General features: G+C 42.7%; 1 protein-coding gene across 2 annotated transcripts in view; it reads right to left on the bottom strand.

Moving 5' to 3' along the window:
• The window catches only part of SH3BP5 (SH3 domain binding protein 5), a 57,525-nt gene that overhangs the window by 25,878 nt on the left and 10,365 nt on the right, over positions 1 to 21,282 (bottom strand). Inside the window, exons 1-2 of one of the 2 annotated variants that reach the window (XM_069958324.1) lie at positions 7,512 to 7,574; positions 509 to 590 (exon numbers count right to left, since the gene is read on the bottom strand). In XM_069958324.1, the coding sequence (XP_069814425.1) occupies positions 509 to 511 (3 nt within the window). In that variant the 5' untranslated portion in view covers positions 512 to 590; positions 7,512 to 7,574. Of the gene's footprint in view, positions 1 to 508; positions 591 to 7,511; positions 7,575 to 21,282 lie in introns of those variants that run through there. The other variant, XM_069958323.1, reaches the window with a different exon arrangement.

The raw sequence follows: 21,282 nt of genomic DNA, 5'->3' as shown, positions 1-21,282 counted from the left end.
AAATTCCAGGCATTACATGGAAACAAAGGAATGCCTATTGTGGAAAAGCTTAACATGGTGGTAACACTGTTTAGTTTCTCTTGCCTAAAATCTACGATTTTAAACTGGAGAGATTGTAATAATTGGGGTGAACATCCAGTGATAGGCTGCAATACACACTCAGGATGTGTGTATCGGTGAAACACATTCACACCCCTTAACTGTATAATCACGATCATCTGATTCTGCCACTATTAAAATTAAGTTCACACCCATCTGACTATTAACTGTCAGACAAACTATAAACCCATATGTCAGGAACAGAAGAGTGTATCAATGCTATTTATTGGTAGGAACACCTCATTTTTGGGCAGTTGGCTACAGGTCCTCTTTAAAAAAAGAAAAAAAAAAAAAAGTCTGCGAGGAACTGGAAAGCAAAAAAAAGCTTAGAGAAATCTTTCAAATCAACTAATGTCAGAAAATTATATAGATTTGTAATTTACTTCTATTTTAAAATCTCATGTCTTACCATACTTAATAGCTGCTGGATGTCCTGCAGGAAATGTTTCCTTTTCAGTCTGACACAGAGCTCTCAGAGGTTTTGTTTCAACCTTTTTATTAAATATAGACATAATGGATTAAAATATTGGCATAATGGATCACATTTTCTATAGTGTTTTGGAATATGTTGATGGTTTAAAGTGACTCTGTACCCACAATCTGACACCCCCCCCCCCCCCCCAGACCACTTGTACCTTCAGATAGCTGCTTTTAATCCCAAGATCTGTCCTGGGGTCTGTTCGGCAGGTGATGCAGTTATGGTCCTAAAAAACTACTATTAAACCGGAAGCCGTGTCAAACGGCCGTGGCCTACAGTATCTGTGCCCTAACTTTGCACCACCCCTCCGTCCCTCCTCCCCACCCTCTTCATCATTAGGAATGCCCCTAGAATATTTTCTCCTATCTGAACATTGCACAGGTGCCTTAACGATCCAGCCCATGTTCAGTATTCACACAGCTGAAGAATAGGAAACAATCTGCCTGGAGCATTCCTAATGATGAGGAGGGTGGGGAGGAAGGATGGAGAGGTTGTGCCAGCCTAATGCATACAAAATCTAGGCCATTGCTGTTGGGCACAGAGCTGCAAGTTTAAAAGTTGTTTTTTTAGGGCAATAACTGCATCACCTGCTGAACGGACCCCAGGACAGATCTTGGATTAAAAGCAGCTATTTAAAAAGGTACAAGTGGTTTGGGGGGAGGTTCAGATTGTGGATACAGAGTCGCTTTAAGGGAACCAATTACTAATACTGAGCATTGTGAGGTAAAATAATGTGGTTAAAAAGCCTTCTGCAGCTTTTCCTACCATATAAGTTGATGTTTTTCTAGTGTCTGTCTCCCCAAAATCTGAATTTAAATCCTCCCTGTGCTTTAAGCAAATCAGTGCTAACTAGTCATGTGGGCAGAGTCTCTCCCTCAACTAGTCACGGCTCCCTTACTGTAGTCACTCCCTCTTCCCCTCTGCAATAATGTAACTCCACCTCTCTGGGCACCCTCTGAATGATGTAGCAGGCTCCTGGCCTAAAAACTACGGCCAGAGAGGTCAAGACTATTTATGTATGTATGTATGTATGTATGTATGTATGTATGTATGTATGTGTTTGTTTTTTTAAATCCCTGCCTTAAATTTTGTTTCCATCTTTCACTTGCCATGTTTATTTGTACATGTTCATGGTAGAAGCCCTTGGCAGTCTCGTCAATGTTTCGATCTAGGTCATATGCAGTCAGTGCCTATGACAAGCAATAAACATGACTGTGAGCAGCTGCTCTCTAAATCGCTGCATTAGTCTTCTATTGATATAAATAGTAATATTGTGAGTTTTGCCATCTAGCTGAAAAATGAACTGGGAAAGTACCAGCAAAACAAAAAACACACACTTCTCCTTTCACTTTGAATAAAACGATACTAAACACTGCAAAAACAATTGCTATATATTTGGAATAATTTATCTAACCTGGTGCTCACAGCAGCCAGTCACCTTTTAGCTCTCATTGTTCAGAGAGACTTTTTAAATGAAAAATGCAGTCTGATCATATAAGTACTTTAAAACATAAGAAGTTGCAGCTCTCACCACTGTAGTATGAAAAATAGTGTTTTTATTACCTGTTTGTTTGCTGTGATACTGGTGTCTGTCCCCGCAGCGGTATCAACAAGGATACTATTTTTCATACAGCAGTGGTGAGTGCCACATCATTTTTTAACCTGGCTATGTGAACACCAAAGACCACCTTAACGTAAAGAAATATTAGCTATTAATCTTATCCTTTCAAGTTGATACCTAGTTTAGTGATATCCTACAACTGAAGGATTTCTCCCTACCACAGTAATTATTTGCTCGTTCTAAAGAAGACTATACTAAAAATGTTAGTGTATATAATGAACACTAACATATAGGTTTTATACACTTGAAAAGAAAAAGAAAATAAACCCACATACGTTATCAGATATTAAAAATGGAAGTTTGCCAATTACTTACTTTAAAAAAAAAAAAAAAGTTTAAAACACCCTAATGGAAACTGTGAACAGAAACAACAAAGCATGATTCTAGCCTGTGTAGCAGGAAACAATGGTTCAAAAACGACCTTTCAGGAAACAATTTTTCAAAAACATTCACATTTTGTCCACTGTCATTAATTATGTATGGTCACTCTGAGCAACTGTAATAGCAAATACAAGAGAAAGTAGACCTTTAGGTTCAAGCTGTACAAGTGGTATTTCCTACCGAGCCCTTCAGTAGCTGAGGTGAAACATTGCTGCAGCTGCTGATTGGCTGAGCAGACGATAGCTCAATGACACCCCTAACAATGCCCCTTTATAGAATAACAGAGGAGATTAAATCAGCAGAACAGGAATCACTGTATGATCAAACGGATGTATCGTTTTACATGCAATTAGAACAACTCATCACTGTGACATGTAAATTAAAACTAAAATACTTTATTGGATATGCATTAAAATACTTAAGTATGGTCCAAACGAAAAGAAAAATCTCAAATAGATTAATAGATAGTGTGAGATAAAGCACTCGTAAACACCATGTAAATTGTAATAAAATATACTTTGCCCACCGGAGATAAACCCTAAGGTGAAAAACAATTCATTCAAAATGGTGACACATATTTGCCACCATGGTCTGAATGCTTTTCTCCCTGCTTGGGATCATCAGGAGACAGGCAATAAAAAAAGCAGATAGGGGTCCTACTACTGCTCTCTAAACTCCAAGGTGTCCCAAAGACAGATTAAAGTGACTCTTTACCCACAATCTGATCCCCCCCAAAGCTTGTGCTTTTAATCCAAAATCTGTCGTGGGGTCTGTTCGGCTGGTGATGCAGTTATTGTCCTATAAAACAACTTTTAAACTTGCAGCCCTGTGTCAAATTGGTGTGGCCTAGAGTACCCATGCTCTAGGATTGCGACATCCCTCCGTCCCTCCTCCCTGCCCTCAGGTTGAGAGCGTCACAATCAATAAAAGTGTAGCAAAAAATAACATGCCAAGGCTCATCAGAGCCACTCATGGATTCCCACAATCCGGTACCGGATCCCATTCAGTATTGTCAAGCACGCCACAGGCTATCACCTCACCCTTCAAATAGAGGGAATTCACGCCCTGTCCACGTGCCCCTCCCGCTGGAATGCAGCACCGAACCATCGCATCTCATGCCGGAGTGCACACGCTCACCGATCTTTAGCACCATGGACAGTGATAACAGCGTCAAGACTATGCGTGTCACAGTGGAACGCACATCATGTACATCACTATGTACACTTAAGGCATGAACATTGAGGATCACTATTTTTTATGTTGGTCTCCTGATGATTCCAACCAGGGAGAAACTCATTGAGACCATGGTGGCAAATATGGGTCACTATATTGATTGAATTATTTCTCCCCTTAGGGGTACAGTTAATCGCCGGTGGACAAAGTATATTTTATTACATTTTACGTGTGGCTTATCTCACACTAACTATCAATCTATTTGAGATTTTTTTTTGTTTGGACCATACTTAAGTATTTTAATGCATATCCAATAAAGTATTTTAGTTATAATTTACATGTCACAGTGATGGGTTGATCAGAACACACAGGAAAACGCATGTTCTCAAAACAAAACTCTTATGGTCTTTTTACATAGAACTATTATGGTTCGAATTTGCACGATAACGATCAAATTCAAACGATAATCGTTTCGTGTAAACACAGCAAACGATCAATGATGAGCGAGAAATCGTTCATTTTGATCTTTCAACATGTTCTCAAATAGTCATTGATCGTTCGCAAAAAATTTGCAGATCGTTCAGTGTAAACAGTCTTTCAACGATTTCACCTGTGTGTGAGATAGGCTTAAGTGATCGCAGAACAATTTTTCCATACAATGTATCGTTCCGTCTAAACGCTGATCGTTATAAAAAACACGTTGTTCATTCTAAATCGTTAATCGTGCCAATTATCGCTCCGTCTAAAAGGACCGTTAGTCTTGCTATCATCTCATCTGGGCATAGGCTGCATTTATCAAGCACCTGAATACAAAGATAAAACATGTCTGTCCCTTCTGTCAATTCACAACACACATAATTAGAGGGTAACCTAGGAATAGTTAGATTTCTCATTTAACTATGAATTGACCTGTAAAATAATACTACACAGTTAGAGTGGTTCTAAGGAGTAATAATGGGCCAGTGATCATGCCATTACTGGGTGCTTATCTTCTAGCTCTATCATGCATAAAAGGTCTCCAGAATGAATCACAACCATGGACCCGCACTAAAATGCATTATTTGGCCCTCTGACAATTTTTACAGCAAACCTGTGAATCTTCTCACTACTATTCCTAATATTATTTCTCTTCAGTGTGTTCAGAATAAGGCTATGTTCACACTACGTAAAAAACACGGCCGTAATTCATAAAACCGTCCGTAATTGAGCAAACGGGCATTATTTGTGAAATAACAATGCTTGCGCAATTACAGGCGGTTTTATGAATTACGGCCGTGTCTTTTACACAGTGTGAACCCGGCCTAAGTGTGCATTTACAAGTAAAGGATCTGCAGTAGGTTTGATGGCACAGATTTGAAGATGCAGATTTGCTTTGAATCTGCAACTTCAAATCTGCGCCAGATCCTGTACGTGAGAATGCACCCTTAGATGATGACTAGGACACTATCAAGATAGTGTCCTAGTCAACAATATTCACTCTGTACAGATGGCACAATGTGCCAAAGTTAACTGAGTAGCTGAGTGGACATGAGACGTCACGTCTCGGGCCCGCGTCAGACACCCGGAAGCGGGTGTGGATGAATTCAGTCTCCGGTGCATGCCTGAACAGACAGCGCAACGGCAGAAACATAGAAACAGGATTTTCACAGCATATCCTGCCGCCAGGGCAAAATGATAGGTATTTATTGAGCGTTTCTAGGGATTAATAATACAGTGTAAAGGCATTGCAAATAAGCGACAATCTAACTCATTTGCAGCAGCAGGCCGTGTAAAAGGGCCCATAGATAAAGGCCGTATTACATGGGCTGACCTGGGAGGTAAGTAACCTCTATTCAGCCTTCCCTTCTATCAAATCCTACAAAACAATCACTGAAAACATACAAAAATAATCTCTATCTGCTTTGATCACATAGCACCTTTTGTTAACATTCAGCATAGGATACACCAAACGTATCCCTTGGCCCCTATTTTAACAGTTATTTAAAAATATCATTTAGAGTAGTAAAAACTGGATATTTATCATCCATACAATACTAATGAAAAACTTTATATGTATAGCATCTTAACAAATCTTGCATATCTATATAAAAAAACACAAAGAGAACAAAGATTAATTGATAGCCATCCTGCTGTCTAAAGGGACACTTTGTGCCACAATTGTTCACATTACACAAAGCCTTGCGTGACCTTTCCTGTGGCTGTCCAAGGAACACTATGTCTTAGTAGGCACAGCGATTATGTTATATCACATCATGTTTTGTCCTTCGTGGTTGGTTGTACCTTGTACTTGCTCACTGCATGACCTTTCAAGAAAACTAACAGCTGCACAGAAAAACCTCACAAGGAATATACATTGAACTGAAGAACTAGCAAAATATTAATAGAAAAGTCAATCAAGCATTTATCCTGTTAAATAGTCCAAAAAAAAAAAAGTTAAAGTTAGTGTTATAGTGTAACACTAATAAAGGTCTTCTTGATCAGGACTTTTGCTGTTGTATTATATATCTATGTGTATATGTGTGTATATGTGTATAGATATATAGGTGTGTGTGTGTATATATATATGTACCTATTTGTCAGAGTAACAAAAGACAAAAACTTTCATATGATACCCCACAGGCAACAACCAGTACAAAGTGCGACTTTCATATGAATACCTTTTCTCATATCTGCCATTGATCAGTGAACTTAGTGGAGTACATGAAAAAGTTGTACAAGGGCTCGTCCTGAACATTGTCTGAAAACTATAATGCTGTATGCTCTCTATTAATGGCACCAGGAGGGCAGCAGATAGGAATTTGATTATCACACAACCACAACGATTTATTGGGAGCAAGTGAGATAATTGCAATATTTTTGTACATTCCTCATACATTTCATATGACAATAAAGCGATTATCACTTTAAGAGGTCCCTTTGGTAGCCAAAGGAAAAAAAAAACAAAAAAAACATTGCTTTTTGCAGACTTGGCCTGTCCCTGTACAGCATGGGCCAACATTCATTTGAATAACTAGTGTGCAATGCAGCAGGGGAACTCTATGGCTAGTTACAGTGTCTCCAAGAGACATGTTAAGGCTCTATTACACTGGCCGATGCTAAGTAGTAAGTGAGCGCCGATCTCTCAGGACAGTGCTCGCTTGCTCCTCGTTCTTAATTCCCTGCTAGCACTATTACATGCACTGACAGCAAGCAGGTAAGAACGGGAGAGGGGGGGGATGGGGAGCTACCTGGATGATCTTAAGATCGTCCATGTAGTTGGTCGATAATCGTTTGGTGTAATGGGGCCTTTAGACTCTGATCTATCTTGGAATCAGTAATTTCCTTAGTGTTGATTTGAAAAAAATTATTGCTCCCTTGATTAATTCCTTGACTACTGCAACTCTTCACTACTAAATCAGCCTTCCCTTCCCTAAGTGCTCCTCTCTCCATTCCATCCCAAATGCAGCAGCATCTCTCTGTCCAGCGGCTACACCATCGCCGCACGCCTGACCCTCGGCTGCCGTTGAATTTCCTGGAGAGGCCCAGCGAGAAGTCCTATTTCTCTTCACCTGCACCCCCCCTCCCCCCACATTGTCTTATTTTCGGGGAAACAGGGTATAAACTGAATATTAATCATTTTTAATATTAAGAAAATATAGTAATAAAAAGTACATGCCAGATTTTAGCTGTTCTTGCTTTAGTATGACTAGTGGTAAACACGTATAGCATATGACTAACGATATGTATATAGCTGATTTCATTAAATAGGTCTCGGCATACCTCTAGTTCGATTTCCCTCCTGTTGATATCATCAGTGGACTGATTAAGCTTCTCCAATTCTCCCTGGGGAAGAAAAAGGAAATAAATGTAAAAAAAAAAAAAAAACACACACAGATCCCAACAGAAATTGTTCAAAAGTACCAAACAACTTATTTTTAATTAATAACAGTGGATTACATTTGATCTGGTCACCAGTGATCTGTATGGGTGATGGGTGCTAGGAACACAGATTGCTAAACTTCAGAACTTTAATGTCTCCCTTTTCCCACAAGACAAATATTATTATTATTATTATTATTATTATTATTATTATTAACAATAACAATAACAATAATGTGGTGACTGCCCCGCCGGTGAGCAGGGACAGACGGCCGGTCACAAGCTAGATGGTCAAGTGTGATGCCAGTTCTATGGTGGTTGGCCGAGATTTAGTCTTGCCCGGTGGTAATGTGTTGTGACGTCAGTGCCGGTTGGGCACACATGTAAGGTGGCACACCTGCTCTTATTTTAGTGGGCTGGCTACCCCTTGTTCCCCTGTTGCGGGGTCCCTTGGGTACTTATCACAGTGGTCTGGAGTGGAGTAGTGACACACCCTGACTATTGGCACTACCACCCACAGAAAGGGAAGATGACCTGAGGAAGGCGTGTGTGCTGTGTCTCTTTAGCATAAATATAATCCTGTTTACTCTGAAGATACTGAAGGTAGGCAGCAGATAATACAAATTTGCCTTGATACAATACTTTACACTTGATAAGTCACTCATACTGTACAATTCAGATCTGTACTGAGAGTAGGAGTGATACAGTCATGCTGACTGGGTTGCGTGATGAGAGGTGAAATAGAGGATCAGAAGAGTAGAGAGGAGGATGTCAAGAGAGTCCCAACCCAAGTAGTACTGTGCTCTGCGGGAACTTTGGAGGTAGAAACAGAAGAATACTTGAGCTTAGAGATAATGCCTGTGTTTTGACTCTTTGGTCTTTGCACCACCTATTGCCCACCAGTGTCGAGTGACCCGTCCTAGAGGGTGACAACCCCAGACCTTGTTACCTGGGATGAGCGAAATGGTGAGGGTTCCCTGCTGACACCAACACTGCGAGACAGAGTGCATAGGCTTCTAGCAACTATTCTCTATCTGGATCAGTTCCTTACTTCGTTATACTGTCCTGCACTGTGTTCCTCCTTGTCCACGGCGTGGAAGCTTAACACTGCATAGTGTTGAGTAAAGTTACCTTAGAAAAAAAACGTATCTAGCTGCATGTGCTCTGGTCTACATCTAGACTGCACACTGAACTGGGGACCTGGCAGGAGCCAGGGCCCAACTTGATTGCTTCAGGGAGCGCTCTAGTTTATGCCCTTCCTCTACAGAATGCAAAGGCAAAATACTCTACACTTCCTCTACCCATGTGACTTCCTTCCTACAGCGCATAAGGTGTGCTGTGAGTGGGTGATAAGTGTGTATGTGAAAGTAAAGAGAGATGATAGGTGAGAAGAAGAAAGAACTCTCATTAGTGTACAGACCCATGTGGTACATAAGCAAAACCACAACCCTTTGAGTACTACAGCTGTGCAATATCTAGGCACACAAACTTTATATATGTTATATATAACAAAATGTGCATGCATGTGTAAAAAAAAATTAAATTATATTATATTATATTATATTTTATTATATATATATATATATGTGTTTGCTTAGATTGAGATCTCTCAGGTGAAAAAGAAGGGCCTTCAATGAATGTAAACCCTAGATATGATATAAACACCCCTGCGCCTATGCAGAGGCTTGCATCTAGGCCACAAGCTTCATTCCAGAGGCCCCTTCTTTCATATGGATGGGATACCACCCCTTGGTCCACATTGTCTCTCTGTGGTTTTACATTAGGTAAATAAATCAATAATGTAAGACGAAACATAAAGCTTAGAATCCCTTTAAAATTCCAGCATTCTCCAGGCTCTCCCTGTAACTTTTCAAAATTGTAAACCATCCAGGAATGTTAACTAAGAACAGACACTGTGGATCTTATTACAGAAACCCTCTGACCCAGGGGCCTTCTGCTGCTAAAACATGCAATCCTAAAACAACAAACCAAGATTTCTGTGTACAAGGCCTATGATCCATCTAGGACTGTATGAGCAGATATAAAAAGGTCAGAAATTTTCTAATAATTATTGAAAGGCAAAGTTTCATAAGACATGGAAACTGCATCCAGGACCCAGTAGGCAAAAGAATGGGGGGGGGGGGGGATGCAAGGGGGCTATAAAACACAATGTATTAGGCATAATATAGTCAAAAGTTCTGCTACAAAGCCAGGCTGGAATGTCCCTCTGGACTTGTCTGCACAACACTCATTGCAATGCATAGGAAGAATGCTGAACTTTTCAACCTGAGCTCCACACTACAGATAAGCACTAATAGTGCATGGCAATAAGCTTTGCATAGGTTTCCTAGGAATTATACACTTTATACTCACCTACTGAAAAACATGGAGGCCTGGTATACTTGGGGGGGGGGGGGGGGGTCTTCCTTATGCACCTCACTGCTATATGAAGGCACATAATTAATACATGGGGCCACTATCACTATATAGGGCCACAGCAGGGCATTATATGGAGGGGATTATTAATGAGCCGTATAGTACATTAATGGGAGCACCATACTCTGCAGAAACGACCCACATCTGGGAGTTGTCAGAATGTGAAGAAATGGGAACGAGGCCAACAGTCTGAGAAGATGTCACTGTAATCACTTATACCGGCTGAAGAGCTGCTATAATGTGCTAGAAGGTACCGCTGTATAGTGACTGTATGGGGGTAACATTGGGAAGAATTGTTTGGTCCTCTTATAGTGCTGTCAGTAAGTGCAGGACTATGCTGTTAGGATAGATTGTCCCCTTGGCTGAACATTGCCAAGTTATCTAACCACTCCGCTTAGCTGCTGCCAAACCTTAGAGGGAACATTACCTGAGAACACGTGCAAGTTTGCTTTTCATACAAGGGAGCAGGTTCACTGACAATTTTGTCTAAAAACACTGCCATGGGATCCAAAAATTCTCCAGAAGCAACTCCCAATCATACTGGAACAAAACAGCGCTTAAAAATCCGCTTTTTGCAGAAAAATATGACAAGGCAAAAGAGATAATAAAGCTGCATACACAATTTTCTAATATATACTTACTCCCTCTGAGCGTGCCCGCTATGAGCCAAAAACATACTTTTATAAATGATGCAAATATCTCTAACTAGGCATCATAGCAGTGCTTCTTCTCAGTCATTTATGTGTCCCTTGGCATAATTTCCAGTGCACTAGCTTCCTTGTGTCACAGAGTGGCCGGCCTATACCACTGTACCGCACCAGCACTTTCACTCAGCTGGACGTGCACAGTACAGGCCGTATAGGCTGGCCTCTCTGTGACGCAAGGGAGCTATTGCAGAGAGGCCTGACTGCAGTGCAGTACAGCCAGGGACTAGAGACTAGTAAGGAAGCCTATGGCTAGTATGAGATCATCTGCATATGGCGCAGGAGTTTATACAAATGTTTTTGATGGATAGCGGGTACGCTCAGAGGAGGCAAATATACGTTAGGAAAGTGTGTATGCAGCTTTATTAGCAATAGTTTTTAGGCTGGGAGCTAAAAATATGGTGATTCGTTCCCTATAAAAAGCGGATGGGCAAACAAAAATGTAGAAATCTTGATAAACTCCCAGCACTGATTAGTACATTCAATGTGTCTGACAATAAAAGTTTAAAAACTTAAAAAATGCTTATAACTGTACTTCAGTATAGCATAGGAACATCTGACTAAAGGCGTGTTCACACGTACCACATTCGCAACAGATTTCACAATGCGACTTACAGTGAAATCGGCTGCTGTAATCAGTACAATTACAGTCTATGGCCCTTCTCACAGTGGATTTTCATTCCGCTGTGTGAATGTAGTGAAAGCCAGATTTAACCAATTAGCTGCTGGGCTGGTAAAAATAATAAACGGCAAATGCTTACCTGCCCATGTTCCTGCTTCAGTCTCCAGATCCCACCTCCCTGACAGCCCGCCTACCCAAATACTGGCTGTGGCGGCTCACCATACTGATTGACTCTAAGAATGCAGGGCAATAGACTGTAATTGTACCGAGTAACACAGCGGATTTCACTATAAAACTTGCATTTTGAAATCCGCTGCAAATGCAGTATATGTGAACGCACCCTTAAGGCTCAAAAGTCACTGAGAAAGCAAACTTTGTACCCAAATTTGTGTTAGTCTCTAATCTTTTTTAATTTATTTTTTAACTTTTAATTTTATTAATAACCTACACAACCTACTGAGACAAATCTAACCTGCTGATAGCTCCTTATTGCGAATGGGGCACAGAGGATGAAGGCAAGTCTCTTACTTTCATCCTCTGTGCCGTTCCTGTGCAGTTTGCAGTGTAATCCTGCGCCCAGTAAAGCCATTTGGAACACTAGGGGAGGGGCTACCGCCCCCAGAGCACCGATCTGCCCCTGGTTGGCCTGCTGGCCCCTTCTAATGATTATCAGTGGAGCGGTTTGGCCAGAGACAGGCTGGATTAGTGTTCTGGGGGCGGTAGCCCCACCCCTAGTGTTCCGGCTTTTTCCCGGACGCAGGATTAAGAGACATTTGTCTAATCTGCTGATAGTTTCCCTTTAAAATGTCTGGTCAGCTGAAAGTGTCAGAATGTCATTAGCAATCCTCCTGTTGCTTTGGGAAAAGAGGAAATGAATTGGCTGGTGGAAGATTACAATATACAATAAATATTCCATACATCTGCTTATGGAGCATAGAGGAAATTGAAGACTTCCTCTGAAAAAACTGTCGTGTCATTCTGCCTGTATCCTCTATAGAAATGTTTCTACTATATTTTCCTTGCTCAGGCAAGAAACCAGTCCTACTTCACAATGGTTCACAACTGCAGTCAGCAACTCCAGTGTATAAGCATAATGCAAATTTCATAAAGACATCATTGCAATATCTTCACTGCCATCGACACAATACAATAAAAAATCAAAAGTAACAATACAAGGTCAACTCAAAGACAAACATTTCCTTAACATAATATATTAGTTTAGCTGTAAATAAAATAACTATACTATGGCATCACTTTTGCAGCATTTATAGGCACATTTCACAGCCTGCTAAGGCACAGGTCCCTGATGAAGAAAGCCCAGAGTCTAATGAGGTCCCCAACTTTGCCTACCTCTCCTGCAAGCACTAAAACTCAATGACATTTTACTGATACCACTGGAAAGTATTATGTTGCATTGTGATGTTTGGCACCACTGTGCTGCTAGAGGGTATTATGTATAGAAAGCTGGCTGCTGAGATTCACTAGGCACTGTGCAGTAGTAGTTACTTTGCTGGTCAAGTCCAAGGAAGGGGTTTCAGAGGCCCCAATTAGGGATGGTCTGAACCTGCCGAGGTTAGGGTACGTACGAACCCGGACTCTCGACAATGATTCCCGCTGTCTTAAACCTCCGTGCAGAGGATGGATACAGCGGGAGGACCACCTGGAAAACTGGGATACAGCCACAGCCATAGGCTGTACAAACCCGAACCTCGGCAGGTTCAGACCATCCCTAGCCCCATCCATAGGTTTATTATAACTAAAAAGAACTGTTCAGGTATATGCACCTATTTTCTTGATAAGTATTAGGCCTTATTTACACGTTCCGTGAAGTTCAATTTTATAGCCCATTGCTTTCTTTTGAGCTTTTCACACCTTTTTTTTCACGAATCCGCAATCCGTTCAGTGAAAAAAAATAGGACATGCCATAACTCAGATGAGAGCACAGCACAGATTCCCCCACAGAAGTCTATCAGATCCAGGTTTTCGGAAATTACATTACATCTGTCAGATCCGTGCAATCAGTGTAATTTAAAGCAAATGTACCATCCGTTACATTGTTGTTTGTTTGTTTTTTTTACATGAGCCGATCGACACTGGATCCTGGTGGTGTTTTTTTTTTTGTTTTTTTTTTTAAACACCGCCCGTTCCCTGTGCTTGGTGCCGCTCTTTTGCCATGCACCGACTCCCAGTGCGACAATGTCTTCTCCCCTCTGTGACACAGCTCCATTAGAATCAAAATCTAATCAAAAGAATCACAAAAAAGCGATGTACCTGATGGTACAGATTCGTGAAAAATACAGACATGGATGAGAAATAAATACAATCACGGATGGTTTTTCACGGATCATGGAGGAAGATAGCGGACTTCATCCACTGAGTGTGTGAATAAGGCCTTACAGTTTAGAAGGGAGCGTGGTCTGTGATTAACAGTAATGCATAGTGAACACACACTACGTAAGGCTACGTTCACATCAGCGTTTGACCATCCGACACCATTCCGTCTACCTTTTCCGTTTTGGAGCAAGCAAAACGGAAACTGGCAGATCCGTTAAAATCCCCATAGATTCCCATGATATATTAGTGTACTCCGTTTGCCCTAATTGTGCTCCGTTTGCATGCAATCCGTTCAAGTTCCGTTTTTTTGAACGGAGAAAAAAATAGTGTTTACAGTATTTTTCTTTCCGCTTAAAAAAACGGATCACGAACGGAAAGTGCACTTCCCTTTTTTTTTTACATTGTAGTCAATGAGGACAGATCTAAACGGAAGGTATTTCTGTTCCCATCCGTTTGTTTTCATCCGTTTTTGCACTGAGCATGCGCAGAAGCAGCAAGAAACCAAAGAAGAAAAATAAACTGATAGGAAAACGGATGCTGACTGATGCAAACTGATGTACAAAAGTCTTTTTTTTTTAAGCCAAAATACAAACGGACCATTAAAAAAAGATTAACATTTTGCAATCAGTTTGCATCAGTCTGCTCATCAGTTAAATTAATATGGACGGATCCGTTAGAAAAAAAAGAAAAACGCTAGTGTGGCCGAGCCATAACTTGGCCTCAAGTGCTAATCTGTGAGACTGCAGACATGGAGCTGGGGGTGTATGCTTGCATCTCATCCACAAGGACTGGATGTGTACATAGGCGTACCCTACATCTAAGGACAATGCAAGGGTAGATATACAATCTCCCTGCAGTACCTAGGACATTAAATTATGCAAGCATGGGTGTTAGGAAATTAAAGAACCACACGTTCTTTGATAGAATCACAAAATGCTTTCCGTACTAATACATTAGTATCTAGCTACTTGTAACCGTAATCTTCTACTAGGCTGAGCACATAAAGTTCTTACAACACAAAGTATTCATAGAGAAGGACCTTGGGACCCAATAATCAGTCTGTTTTATCCATGGGACTTACAAACTTTGCTTACTTTTGCTTGAACGGCCTCTGCAGCTTGCTGTATGAGCCCTTTTTGCCTACATATTTGTACACAGCCTATATGATTCTCTCCTGCAGACTGCTTGTTTCTGCTTCTCTCTCTTCAGCATGTGTGAGCTGTCCGGATCTGCTGCAGATATGTGACCCGGTCCCTTTAACCCACCGCATCCCGCAGCCCCGGCCCACAGCATACATTACCTGCTTGGCGCCGCGGCTGTGCGAGGCTCCAGATTCCCCTCGCTCCCCATCAGACAATTAGTGCACAGCAGCACTGATTGGCTGATGGGGAGCGAGGGGAGTCGGGAGCCTCACACAGCGGTGGCACTGAGCAGGTAATGTATGCTGTGGGTTAAAGGGACCGGGTCACATATCCGCAGCGGAATGAAAATTTTGCTGCAAACTCGCAGCGTGACATCCACTGCGGATCCGGTACGTGTGAAGCTACCCTTAAAGACTATTTAGAAAATTGTTTCACTGTGCATTCAGGAAACAACTCTTCAAGACACTATACTATAGGGTGAGGCATTCATAGCCTTTCAAGGGAGATTATCTCCAAGAAATGCTTATAAAAATGCTTTATAGACTCAGAGACGTGGTACATTTCTTATTTTTAGATGTTGCTTGATTCTGTTGAAAATGTTGTTGTCAGATGTTCTGACGTGTCCTAAAGGTGGCGCAGGCTGCAGCACCTCCCCCCCTTGTTTACACCATCCTCTGCCTCTGTGACTGACACACTGGGATATGTACTAAGGATTCTAATTTGTGTGACTATTCTAATAAGGATTATTGTATATTTTGTTCCAATAGCTTGTGAATGATTTAGTAAAAAGTAGTACTGCTATAGGGAATGTAACTTAGTGAACAGCTGAAAAAAATTGCACAAAAAAGTCACAAATGATAAATTGAGTGATAATCCTGGATTATGTAAACTTTTTTGTGAATACTCAAAACAGGCAGGGAGCCTATGAAGCAGTCACTAGAGCTGCCTAAGTAACTTCACCTGTATAAATTTTTATTTTCTTACCCCAGTTGCTGCCCGAACTAAAATTACTAAGAGCATTTTGATATTACTATTGCCCATAAAATATGGTACCACCCTTAGTTCTCAAAGATTATCGCATAGTAAAAATATTATCATAATCAGGTATAGTACTGGGGCATACTGTGGCCTCTCTTCTCCCTCCCTGTATTTAACAGGGCCGGCTCGGTAGCCAAATCTGCAACATGCATATTATATAAAGGATTTTAACAACTTTCAAAATCCACAGCCAATCCTCAACAAATCTGCAGAAAATTCAACTGATTTTAAATGTAAACTGCCCCAAAGTTGCTAGAAACGCTCCTGCAGCCAATAATCGCCCTGTCTAAAAGTGACACCGATCAGCCACGGGGTCAGGGAAAATGCCCGTTCCTCAGCTGATCGGGTCCTTAGAACTAGCTACATAATTTATTTGTTGTCGGCCGCCCTTCTTCCTGTGTTTCCAGATCACAAGCAGCAGTATATACTTAACATACACACTGCCTGTGAACCAGCATCTTGTTCATAGAGGAGAGAAGTTGCCAGATCAAAAACAGCAGCGCATTAGGTAAGTATGCAACTGCTGTGTGTTTGGCAAACTGAGAGCACAACTATATAAATATATCTGTGTTGTCAGTTTCAATGGATGCACAATCAATACATGGATCCTTCTTACAGCCCAGCCACTTGATTTCTTGTGCCAATGTAAAGGCACTGCTGAGGAATGGCGTTCCGCATTTAGATTGATCTACCACTCATTCAAATGTAGCACATATATAGAATCAGCCCTAAAAAGTATGTTGGTATTTCACCCCGGATAAACTGGCCTCCATATATACAGATGTTGTAGATCTTGTGGACATAAAGGCATCTTGCTACACATATTGTGGTCATGTCCCAAAGCAGTGGCATACTGGAAAAGCTGTATAGATAGCTATTTTTGAACAACTTATTCCACATAGCAAGCCCTTTGCACCTCATAAGGTACTATTGTTTACATCTTTAGATAATCTACCACTGACACAAAGGGTGTTTGCTTGTCATTTATTCATAATAGCAAAAATAGTGCTCTTGCGATATTGGAAAACACCAAATATTCCCCCTATTCAAGAATTCCTTACTGCATTGAATATTACGTATAAATACGAACAGATAATTGCTAGAGGATCCTCAAACCTGGAGCCTTTTAACAGCAGATGGGGGGCTTGGAGACTCTCACCATACTACATAGATAGATGACATATTAACACCCATGAGGGATTACTTACTCCCCTAATGTCTATTCCCCCCCCCCCCTCTCAATCCCTCTCTTACACACTTCTCTCACTCACTCACATACATGAGTTGGAACTCCAGGCACACAGGGATATGATCAAATAGAACTACTACCAATCCCCTTGACTTTATATGTATAAACTGGTTGATAATAACTAGGCTAATCCACATATCAGAAACCAGTAATAGGTTTCCTATTAACTAAGATACCATAACGAGTTGAAATATAGGATTTCATGAATGACTCACATTTTTCCCGGACGGTGGGTTACCCATGTTTAAAAATTGTTTGATGAAAAACTGTTGTGGACATGTCACTGGTAAAGTGCTCGAGGGGATGTACATCTCACCCAGGTTGATACATAGTGTGAGATGGTGAGTCCAGGAGGCATCTGTGCTCAGCAGTGTTATGCTGCTGAGCTATTATTTATTATTGCCGGGCCTGGACTTACATGGAATGGCAGGTAGGTTTTGGTAGTGGGACTTGCCATTCCCTCCCCCTCGATCCAGTGTGGGTTTTGGGATCAGGTGAGCTCTGATCCCAATCAGCCTGAGAAGGCAAAAGGTGTGCTCAGTGTACAGGTCCTGGCTCTCAGTCAGGAGTGAACAGCCTGCAGGCTGGGTTTGCTGCGAGCAAAGGATACTGTCGCTGCTGGGGGGCTTACTCAGCGACTCTGCTTACCAAGTGCCAGATAGGTGACCGGTTGTTAGTAAGTGCCCGGACGGGCAGGACCTTTTGTTTTGTTTGTTCTGAAAAGCACGGTATTGCTATTTTTCTGTTATGGACTGTTTATGATACAAATAAACACCAAGCTGTTTTTTATAAGTCCAAGTTTGCTGACTGAACTGTGTCCAAACACACCATCCCCCGGGAAGATCCCTACAATTGGTGGAGGATGCGGGCAAAACGGTTGCTAGGGGCAACGGTGTGCATCAACTTGGCTACAGCTGCTTATGTCCTGGGTGAAGGCTGCGGCTTCACTCCAAAAACAGACAAGCAACATGGAGGAGATGATGAAGCAGTTAATGCAAGTGAGTCTGCAACAGCAACAAGCTCTGACAGACGCTAACCTGCGCCATGAGCAGGCTCTGACAGCCGCTAACCTGCGCCACGAGCAGGCTAATCGGCAGCAACAACAGGCTCTGACAGATGCGAATATGCGCCACGAACAAGCGATGGCCCAACAACAGAGACTTATTGAGCACCTGATAGCAAAGCAAGAGGCGTCTGCAGGTGCTAATCCCCAGCTGGTGGCAGCAGCCGCGCCAGAGACTTTGTCTGTGAGAAGAGCCGTGCAGCGTGCGCTGCAAAAGATGACTGCTGATGACGATGTTGAGGCCTACTTAACTGTCTTTGAGCGTGTGGCTGAGCGAGAAAGGTTGCCATCCACTGAGTGGGCAGAGGTCATTGCTCCCTATTTAACAGGCGAACCTCAAAAGGCCTATTATGACCTCAGTGAGCAAGAGGTCAAAGACTATCCTCGGCTAAAAGCAGAGATACTCGCCCGACTAGGAGTTACTGCTGCTGTCCGTGCCCGGAGGGTCCGCAACTGGAGCTACAGTCTGGACAAGTCAGCGAGGTCCCAGATGTATGACCTGATTCATCTGGCAAGAAAGTGGTTGGAGCCAGATACCTCTACTCCTGCCCAGATCCTAGAGAGGGTTGTGATGGATCGCTACCTCCGTGCACTTCCTGCTGATCTGCAACGCTTGGTGGGACAAGGCGACCCTAGGAGTGCCGACGAACTCGTCAGCCTTGTGGAGAGGTTCCAGGCGACCGAGGACTACCTCCGTGATGTTCCTACAGCACCGTCACCTCCCCGGAGTGCCAGATCTGTGCCGTCAGCTGGTAAGAGACTTCCATCTATTGGGGGAGTGTGGAGGGGTGCTGATAGAGGGAAGAGCGCTCAGGAGGTGTCTCAGGGGCAAAAGACTGGTGGTGGTCCCCGGTGGCTAAGTGGCCCTAAAAAGGACTCCCTGCCAAGGAGACCAGGCCCTATCCAGTGCTGGAGATGCCATGAGACGGGACATATGTCTGCCCATTGCCCTCTTACCACTGAGCCCATGGAGTGTGACGCTAGCCGGCGTCAGTCGCTATTTGCGGAGCCGTCTTTTGTTGCAGTCACTGGACTAGAGACTGAACCACAAGTCTGCAACGTTACTGTAAATGACTTCCCTGTTAAGGCGTTGCTGGACTCAGGAAGCCTTGTCACCCTGGTGCATGCCAGCCTGGTGGCTGGGGACTTTGTGCCAAAAAGACATATGAGTGTGGTGTGCATACATGGTGATACAAAGGTTTACCCTATAATACTGGCTAATGTCGGGACTGAACTAGGCGCTGTACAGTATGAAGTGGGTGTGGTTAAAAACCTTATGCATAATGTGATATTGGGGCGTGATTTTCCATTGTTCTGGGCTCTATGGGGAAAACAACAATCCCCTGAAAGGAGTGAGGAGACCCCTAAGTCTATTGCATTACCCACGGTAACTGATAAAAATGTACAGGATGAAAATGATGCTTTTCCTTTGCAGGTCCTGGCTGGTGAGGAAGAGGCTCCTCCCACTGCGCAGAATGTTCCAGACTTAGAGGTGTCTAGGGATAATTTTGGTACTGCACAATTACAGGACCCCACTCTCAAAAATGCGAGAGAGCAGGTCACTGTTATGAATGGGGTACCTCAGGAACCAGAAGCTGAGAAAAAGTTTCCACATTTTTCTGTGACTAATGATCTCTACTATAGAGTCACTAAGATTAATGATGAGGTTGTGGAACAGCTTCTGGTGCCTAAGTCGTACCGGCGTCAGGTACTCGACATGGCTCATAATCATGTCCTTGGGGGCCACTTGGGGACAGATAAAACACAGGAGAGAGTCCTCCAGAGGTTTTATTGGCCTGCGATTTATGCTGACATAAAAAAATACTGTGAGTCGTGCCCCACATGTCAGCTTAGCGCTCCAGTGTCGCATTTTCGCAGTCCTTTGGTCCCACTCCCCATCATAGAGGTACCTTTTGACCGGATCGCAATGGACTTGGTGGGTCCCATTGTAAAGTCGGCTAGGGGACACCAGTACATTCTAGTTGTGTTGGACTACGCGACCCGCTATCCTGAGGCTGTACCCCTAAGAAACACTGCCTCTAAAACCATTGCACGGGAATTGTTTTATATGTTTTCCAGGGTGGGGATCCCCAAGGAAATCTTGACCGACCAAGGTACCCCATTTGTGTCAAAGGTAATGAAAGAGCTATGCAAACTGTTTAAAATCTCACACCTACGTACCTCTGTATATCACCCACAGACAGACGGGTTAGTGGAGAGGTTTAATAAAACCCTGAAACATATGTTAAAAAAAGTGGTGGAAAAGGATGGTCGTGATTGGGATCACTTACTACCCTACCTGATGTTTTCTATTAGGGAAGTACCCCAAGCGTCCACAGGGTTCTCTCCCTTCGAATTAGTCTATGGTCGTCACCCTAGGGGTTTGTTGGATATAGCGAAAGAGACATGGGAAAGTGAGTCCACCCCATACAAGAGTGTTATAGAGCATGTAGCACAAATGCAGGACCGTATAGCCACTGTAATGCCCCTAGTAAGGGAACACCTCCAGAGGGCGCAAGAGGGCCAAAGCAGAATTTACAATCGTTCTGCAAGAATCAGGACATTTAGCCCAGGTGACCGGGTACTCATACTTGTTCCCACGGTAGAAAGCAAATTCTTAGCAAAGTGGCAGGGTCCCTATGAAATTGTAGAGAAGATCAGTGAGGTCAACTACAGGGTACACCAACCAGGTAGAAGGAAGCCTTTTCAAGTTTATCACATAAACTTGATCAAGCCCTGGAAAGACAGGGAATCCTTGGTGGCGACAAATCCTGTTGGTCATCTGTCACCACCAATCCCTCTGGTCAGGATTGGTGACACCCTATCGGTGTCCCAGAAGCAGGAAGCTAAGGAGTTCCTGCAGAAAAATAAAAACAAGTTTTCTGACCTACCAGGGCGTACGCATCTCATTAGTCACCATATTGAAACTGAGCCTAGAAGCAGAGTAAACCTTAAGCCCTATAGGATACCAGAAGCCCGGAGGGAGGCGGTATCATCCGAGGTAAAACGTATGCTTGACCTAGGAGTCATTGAGGTGTCCCAGAGCGAGTGGTCCAGCCCGATTGTGTTAATCCCAAAGCCCAA

The sequence above is a fragment of the Dendropsophus ebraccatus genome, chromosome 2 (genome assembly GCF_027789765.1).
Source record: "Dendropsophus ebraccatus isolate aDenEbr1 chromosome 2, aDenEbr1.pat, whole genome shotgun sequence".
NCBI classification, from domain to species: Eukaryota; Metazoa; Chordata; class Amphibia; order Anura; family Hylidae; genus Dendropsophus; species Dendropsophus ebraccatus.
Note: the sequence above shows the minus strand (reverse complement) of the source record. Positions and strands in the feature narration are given on the sequence as shown.